Source organism: Mustela putorius, unplaced genomic scaffold (genome assembly GCF_011764305.1).
Source record: "Mustela putorius furo isolate JIRA1106 unplaced genomic scaffold, ASM1176430v1.1 tig00003972_pilon_pilon_pilon, whole genome shotgun sequence".
NCBI lineage: Eukaryota > Metazoa > Chordata > Mammalia > Carnivora > Mustelidae > Mustela > Mustela putorius.
The window spans coordinates 17277339-17285752 of NW_025422115.1; the positions used below are offsets into that span (position 1 = coordinate 17277339).

The 8414-nt window shown below is 44.5% G+C and overlaps 1 protein-coding gene across 1 annotated transcript in view; it reads left to right on the forward strand.

The window, feature by feature from the left end:
- PTPN9 (protein tyrosine phosphatase non-receptor type 9) overlaps positions 1 to 8414 on the forward strand; it is an 84479-nt gene that overhangs the window by 72240 nt on the left and 3825 nt on the right. Inside the window, exons 10-11 of the mRNA XM_045070483.1 lie at positions 6421 to 6499; positions 7940 to 8090. Of these exons, the coding sequence (XP_044926418.1) occupies positions 6421 to 6499; positions 7940 to 8090 (230 nt within the window). The remainder of the gene's footprint in view (positions 1 to 6420; positions 6500 to 7939; positions 8091 to 8414) is intronic.

Below are 8414 nucleotides of genomic sequence, written 5' to 3' on the forward strand. Positions count from 1 at the left end.
TCTTGTAAATCAGGGAGCACCCAGAAGTCTTCTGACATAGATAGTCTATACTAGGTCTAACAGTGAAGATTTCAGACAGAGTTTCTACAAATGCTTCTGTAAGCCCCAATTCCTCCTAACCTGGCCTCGGCCATCTGAAGGAGAATACCAAGTTGTCTTCAAAGAGGGTGGGGAGAGATCACAACACAGGAGGACATAAGAGGCTTTGGCCATTGCAGAGCATGACCAGCAAAAGATCTGGCAGATACCTCCTTAGCAAGTGATAAAACTTAGTATCACCAATAATAGGTAGGTATTATGCCTCTGTTGTGATATAGTGAGAACTATACAACATAACCTTCATTGTTTGTGGTCAGTGTTGAAGTCTGAATCGTGAAAAGTAAACCAGACAAATCCAGATGGGATGGTGGGACATACTATTAGAAAACTGGCTTAGACTCTTCAAAGTTAAAGCCATGAAGCCATGAAAAACAAAAGCAGGGAACTGTTCTAGATTAAAGGAGACCAAAGAGATATGATAACCAAAGGTATGTGCCCATTATTGGAACTTCAGTTTAGAGAAGAAGACTATTAAGGACAAACTTGGGATACATGGAGACTATTATGTTAGATAATATTACTGTATCAGTGTTTAATTGGTTCAGTGTGACAATGGTATTGTTCTCTAGGAATATATATAGAGAGAGATTTCTCTTGTAATCTTGTAATGATAGCTAAAAATCATAGCTTTTTTTTTTTTTTTTTTTAAGATTTTATTTGTTTGACAGAGAGAGACCACAAGCAGGCAGAGAGGCAGGCAGAGAGAGAGGGGAGGAAGCAGGCTCCCTGCCGAGCAGAGAGCCCAACTCGGGACTCGATCCCAGGACCCCAGGATCATGACCCGAGCTGAAAGCAGAGGCCTCAACCCACTGAGCCACCCAGGCGCCCCAAAAATCATAGCTTTAAAGCTCAAGAATTTATGAGTACATTGTAGTATTCTTCCAGTTTTTCATTGGTTTCAAATTTTTCAAATTTGATATATTGTTAATTGGTTTGATGGTTACAGGCTTATATTTCCCCCCCTAGGAGGGGCCTGAAAGTAGGGGCTTTGTTGAGGAGGATGGCTTTGGCAGATTGGACTTATGGTGGATAAGGATTGGCTCAAGGGTACCCCAGAATGCTTCCTCCTCCGGGTTTAGAAGGCAAAGCTACCACTCGGAGTTGCAGGAATTGGATTCTTTAGGGTGGCTTTGAAGGCCCTATCCCGAAGAAACTCCCCTAAGAGTATGAGAGAGACTTTTTTTTTTTTAAGATTTTATTTTATTTATTTGACATACAGAGATCACAAATAGGCAAAGAGGCAGGCAGAGAGGGGAAGCAGGCTCCCCACTGAGCAGAGAACCTGATGTGGGGCTCGATCAGGACCCCAGGATCATGACCTGAACCGAAGGCAGAGACTTTTTTTTTTTTTTTTAAAGATTTTATTTATTTATTTGACAGAGATCACAAGCAGGCAGAGAGGCAGGCAGAGAGAGAAGGAAGCAGGCTCCCCGCTAAGCAGAGAGCCCAATGTGGGGCTCGATCCCAGGACCCTGAGATCATGACCTGAGCCGAAGGCAGTGGCCTAACCCACTGAGCCACCCAGGCGCCCCCCGAAGGCAGAGACTTTAACCCACTGAGCCACCCAGGTCCCCCGAGAGAGACATTTTGACAGTATCAGTACTCTTTTAGGACTGGAAGATGGGGTCCTGTGATGTGGAAAAGGCTAATTTGATTTCCTTGGCTAACTTTCTTGGCTATATTCAGTATTTTGATTCTTATAATACATTTCTACTAATAATATCTGTTATCTATTGAGAGTATCTATTATATATCAGGCTTATAATCTTCATCTAATTATTACAGACTCTGCAAAGAGGATTTATTAACCCATGAACAAACCCAAAGAGGTTTGGCGATCTTGGATCACACCGCTAGTAAGTGGCAGAGCCAGGATTTGAGAGTGTGTCTGATTCAGAAGTCCTTGTAAGCCAAGCCAAAGGATTGTTGTGCCCATGTCAGCATAAACCACTAACTTGAGTTCTTTAGAAAAGTTGACTATTAAAGAGTAATCTGGGAAGTGCAGCATTCTCTTCTAAATCTCTCTTGTGCCTTGGAAGAAATTATGAACCCTCTTTGCCAAGCCCAAGTCTGAGTGGGATCTGGGTTGTTAGGTGCTCTGATTGGCAACAGCATTTTTTTTTTTTAAAGATTTTATTTATTTATTTGACAGAGAGAAATCACAAGTAGTTGGAGAGGCAGGCAGAGAGAGAGAGGGAAGCAGGCTCCCTGCTGAGCAGAGAGCCCGATACGGGACTTGATCCCAGGACCCTGAGATCCTGACCTGAGCCGAAGGCAGCGGCCCAACCCACTGAGCCACCCAGGCGCCCCAGGCAACAGCATTTTTGCCAGTGATTTGCAGGTGGAAAATAAAGCATAGGAGTGCTGCTGTGGTGCAGGATAGTAGGATGTGGACAAGGCTGGGATCAGTGATATAGAAAGGGAGTTCTCACTATCTTCTTCACATGCATACTATGGTAATGTAAGTGCATTGTAGAAAATTTAAAAGATAGAAATGAAATTCACTCATAACCCTGAGACCCAGAGATAATGTTAACATTCTATAGTGTCTCCTTCCAAACCATTTTCCTTCTTTCTTCCTTCCTCCCTCCCTCCCTTTCTCTCTTTCTTTCTTTCTTTTTTTATGTATTTATTTGATAGGCAGAGATCACAAGTAGCCAGAGAGGCAGGCATAGAGAGAGGAGGGGAAGCAGGCTCCCTGCTGAGCACAGAGCCCAGTGCAGGGGCTCCATCCCAGGACTGTGAGATCATGACCTGAGCCGAAGGCAGAGGCTTTAACCCACTGAGCCACCCAGGTGCCCCCAAACTGTTTTCTGTACAAATAGATGTAGACATATATAAAATATCTAACAAGATGGATTCTATCTACTTGTTACCTAAAAAGGTAACAAGTGAACAAAATTTCATTTGATGGTATCTTGTGAATACCTTTCTAGAGCAAAAATAATAGATCTTACAACATCACCTTTATGAACTACTTCAACCATGGATATGCCGTAATTTAACAGCCCTCTCTTGGTAGACATTTAGCTTGCTTCCGAAACCTCACATGCTTTTGGCAGTGTTCATTTCTGCAAGAGGGAATTCTAGTGTGATAAAATATTAATGCTACTAAAAGGCTTTAGCAAAAATGGTAGTAAAACCAGCAGACTTCCAGGACAAAATCAACCCTTGATACTGCCCTTCTTCTCTGAAAGCAGAGGAGGAAGAAGGACTGGGAAAGTACAGGGAATTATCCCAAGTTGTTACTTCCTTGATTTAAAGGGAATTGTTGGCCCACAAGTATGTTCAGAGTTTCCCCTGAGTGCCCAGCCCTGTGAAGGTTCTTTTTTTTTTTTTTTAAAGATTTTATTTTTTTATTTATTTGTCAGAGAGAGAGAGAGGGAGAGCGAGCAAGCACAGGCAGACAGAATGGCAGGCAGAGGCAGAGGGAGAAGCAGGCTCCCTGCCGAGCAAGGAGCCCGATGTGGGACTCGATCCCAGGACACTGGGATCATGACCTGAGCCAAAGGCAGCTGCTTAACCAACTGAGCCACCCAGGCATCCCCCTGTGAAGGTTCTAACTCTAAAAGGAGAACTCGACAATGTGGCTATTACCCTCGGCACCATGTTTGCTGAGATGAGATTTTTCTTACAAACTAAAGTGATTCATATAAGACCCATACATTAAATGGTTAAGCTGGGGGTTTTTGTTTTAAGATTTTATTTATTTATTTGACAAAGGGAGATCACAAGTCAGCAGAGAGGCAGGCAGAGAGGCAGGGGTTGGGGTGGGGTGGGGGAAGCAGGCTCCCCGCTGTGCAGAGAGCTGGATGCGGGGCTTGATCCCAGGACCCTGAGATCATGTCCTGAGCTGAAGGCAGAGGCTCAACCTACTGAGCTACCCAGGCACCCCTGGTTAAGCTGTTTGGATCCAGCTGTGTCATCTAGAGCTGTCTATGTTGTGATGAAGCAAGTTTTTTATTTTTAATTTGTTTCTATTTATTTATTTATTTTTGAGAGAGAGAGAGACAGACAGAACAGGGAAGGGACAGAAGAGGAAGAGAGAGACTTTTTTTTTTTTTAAAGATTTTATTTATTGGACAGACAGAGATCACAAGTCAGCAGAGAGAGGGGGGGAGGCAGGCTCCCCGCTGAGCTGAGAGCCTGATGTGGGGCTTGATCCCAGGAACCTAGGGTCATGACCTGAGTGGAAGGCAGAGGATTTAGCCCACTGAGCCACCCAGGCACTCCAGGAAGAGAGAGACTCTTAAGCAGTCTCTACACTGAGTATTAGAAAGGGGGTTTGACCTCACAACCTTGAGATCATGACCAGAGCCAAAACTGAGAGTCAATGCTTAACCAACTGAGCCACCCAGGCACCCCTGTGATGAAGCAAATTTTTAGAAAGATTCAGCTGGCAGGGGTATCCAGAATAGACTGGAAGAGGAGTCCTATTCAGAAAAATAAACCAAAACAGTACTACAGTAACTCAGACAAAAGATGATGTGTGGTCCTTGTGGCTTTGAAGTTGGGTCTGGACGGCATGATAAAAGCCAAAAAAGAATCCAAAGACAAAAAAAAGTCTCTAGAACTTAGTGACTGCTTCTGGAAGATAAAGGAAATGGGAAGTCAGAGTTGACTGCAACTTTTTAAGACTGAGTGATTTAAGAATGTCAATACTTTTTTAAACAGAGATGGGAAAGGAGAGAGAGAAGGCTAATTTTGAAGAAAGAGATTGATTCGCAAGCATGTTGGGCCTAAGGAGACCCATGACAGGACATGGAAGGGGATTGGTTCAGTAGGCTACTGATGATGATAAGGCTTTAGGGAGATGGAAACAGCTAGAGGCATGTACACAGTTGACACTGTCTGTGTGTACGTGCCAGTTCAAACCCTGATGGTAAGACTCTTGGGAAGGGGGACGCCTGGGTGGCTCAGTTGGTTGAGCAGCTGCCTTCGGCTCGGGTCATGATCCCGTCGTCCTGGGATTGAGTCCCACATCGGGCTCCTTGCTCGGCTGGGAGCCTGCTTCTCCCTCTGCCTGCCATTCTGTCTGCCTGTGCTCGCTCTCTCTCCCCCCCCCTCTCTGATAAATAAATAAAATCTTTAAAAAAAAAAAAGACTCTTGGGAAGGCACATAACAGTATTTCTCAAACTGTAACTTAACCTACAGCTTCACTTGGGATCTTGTTAAAATGCAGATTGCACATTTCTTTCTTTCTTTCAAAAAAAGATTTTATTTCTTTATTTGACAGAGGTCACAAGTAGGCAGAGAGGCAGGCAGAGAGAGAGAGGAGGAAGCAGGCTCCCTGAGCAGAGAGCCCGATGTGGGACTTGATCCCAGAACCCTGAGATCATGACCCGAGCCGAAGGCAGAGGCTTTAACCAGCTGAGCGACCCAGGAGCCCGTAGATTTCTAATTTCTAATACTCTCTCATACAATGCTGGTGCTGGTGGTTCACGGACCACCCTGAATAGCAGGGATGCCCCAAGAAGAGCAGGGAAGCTAGCCTCTGTGTTTTGGAGTTATTAGTTGAGGGAAAAAACCCAGCAATTCCTGGGGCGCCTGAGTGGCTCAGTGGGTTAAGCCTCTGCCTTTGGCTCAGATCATGATCTCAGGGTCCTGGGATCAAGCCCCACATCAGGCTCTCTGCTCAGCAGGGAGCCTGCTTCCCCCTCTATCTCTGCCTGCCTCTGCCTACTTGTGATCTCTGTCAGATAAATGATTAAATATCTTTAAAAATAAAAAACCCATTGGGTGCCTGGGGTGGCTCAGTGGGTTAAAGCCTCGCCTTCGGCTCAGGTCATGATCCCAGGGTCCTGGGATCGAGCCCCAGTCGGGCTCTGTGCTCCGCAGGGAGCCTGCTTTTCCCCACCGACGCCTGCCTCTCTGCCTACTTGTGATCTCTCTCTCTCTGTCAAATAAATAAAATCTTTAAAAAAAAAAAAAAATTTATCTCTTCCTCTCCTTCTGCCCCTCCCCCATGCATTCTCTCCCTCTGTAAAATAAATAAGATAGGGGCGCCTGGGTGGCTCAGTGGGTTGAGGCCTCTGCCTTCTGCTCGGGTCATGATCCCAGGGTCCTGGGATCGAGCCCCATCCGGCTCTCTGCTCAGCGGTGAGCCTGCTTCCTCCTCACTCTGACTGTCTCTCTGCCTACTTGTGATCTCTGTCTGTCAAATAAATTTAAAAAATCTTAAAAAAAAAAAAATAAATAATAAAATAAATAAGATAAATCTTTGAAAAAAAAATAAAAAGATAAAGAAAAAACCCAGAAATTCCTGAGAAGGAAAGAAGGGCTTCCAGGGTAATGTTCCTTGTCTTATCCTTCCATTCCAGGCCCTTTGGAGAATACCTATCGTGATTTCTGGCTCATGGTATGGGAGCAAAAAGTCCTGGTGATCGTCATGACCACCCGGTGAGTTCTTCCCCTTTCCTCCCTCTGCATTCTGCCTCCACCCTGTTCCCAAACATCGGAGATTCAAGAGGGGAGTTTAGCTCATAGAACAATGAGGATTAGGAAAGCCATGGCAAAGATCTTGGGATGTTTTAGCTTTGTCTTAGTTGACCCAGAATTAACAAAGCCAGGGTATGGTGGGAATTGATAGATCTAACTTGTCACAGTTTTGATCTAACTTTTCAAAATTTTAATCCCTGGCTCTGGTGACCTTGTGCCAGTTATAGGCTATTCTGAGGTCCTGGCCTTATCCACTAAAGGAAGTGTAAGCAAACGTGGGGCAATTCACTTTTAACCTGCTCCCTACTTCCAAAGGGCAGCAGTCTTCCTGGCTTCTAAATTACCAGTTCCCCTTTATTCTCTCCTTCCCTACTATTTTTGGCAGTTTTTCTGCTTATTCGTATTTCCACCTGTAAAAGAATTGTAAAAAGAGAGATGAAACATAGTTGGTCAGGCAGGAAGCTCTTGATGAAAGGAATCCTTTTGAAATTTTGGTCTACATATCTGCCAAAACTTGAGGAATTACAAATTCATTAGTATCATCATTATCATTATGATAATTAGAACCTATTTCAGATGAGGAGAAAAATGTTAATGAAAATCTTTGCTCAGTTCCCTTTCTCATGGCACAGTCACAACCACCTTTGCTTCGGAGAGGTGGTAGTACAAGAAATACCACCTTGGAGCATTCAAGCCACTACAGGGCAGTGAGGGGGCGCCTGGGTTGCTCAGTGGGTTAAAGCCTCTGCCTTTGACTCAGGTCATGATCCCAGGGTCCTGGGATCAAGCCCTTCATCGGGCTCTCTGTTCAGCTGGGGGTCTGCTTCCCCCTCCCTCTCTGCCTGCCTCTGCCTGCTGTAATCTCTGTCAAGTAAATAAATAAAAATCTTAAAAAAATTTTTTTTGTTTTGTTTTGTTTTGTTTTGTTTTAAAAGGGTAGTGAGGTGGATTTTAGGCCTTCACATAAACCTCCTGCTAGCCTCCCAGGAGCTGGGCCTTTCCTACTTCTCTCAGCCAAGTGCCTCTATTGGGGAAGAGAATGAACGGTGGCTGAGATACAGGGCAGGGAGTTTCATCTGGCTTACCGTATTTTCTCTGCTCTCTTTTTTTGTCCACCCAGTATTTATCCTGGATATATGAGGAATAGCAAGAGGTATCAGGAAAGGCACCAAATGGTATAACAGGCACCCAATAAATGTCTGCTAAATGAGTATATGCAAGAACGTTAGCTGTTGCTACCTCTGTTTAGAATGAAGGTTTCCCACGTTTTCTGCCAAGAAGCAAAGGTGTAAGTTATAAGCTACGCAAGAGATGACATTGCTCTTTGGGGTACAGCAGATCATAGCTTTCTGCTGTGGAAAGGAAGGATGGAAGGCTTACCTTGCTCTGTGTTGTCTTCAGGTTTGAGGAGGGTGGCAGGAGAAAGTGTGGCCAGTACTGGCCATTAGAAAGAGACTCTCGGATCAAATTTGGCTTCCTCACGGTGACCAATCTAGGCGTGGAGAACATGAACCATTACAAAAAAACAACGCTAGAAATTCACAACATAGAGGTAAATCCCAGTTTCTATTTTTAGCTGGGGGAGGTTTTTAAGCTGGGGGAGAACTTTTATGGTAAAGGAAATTTCCAGAGGGAATAGGCAGAAATCCAGGCAGCTTATAAGTTAATTTCTTTTTCCTGGGAACAGGATATGGATATTCAGCTCAGAGCAAATATACCCATGTTGTCTCAGCACAACAATGGCATTACTTAGGAACAAAACTTAAAAGAAATCTGGGTCCTACATAGGGAATTCTGTCCTCTTCAGACAGTTAGCCTTTCCTTTAGGCTTGTGGAAAAGCAATTGTGGAGAAAGTTGAGGGTGGTAGGCAGGAAC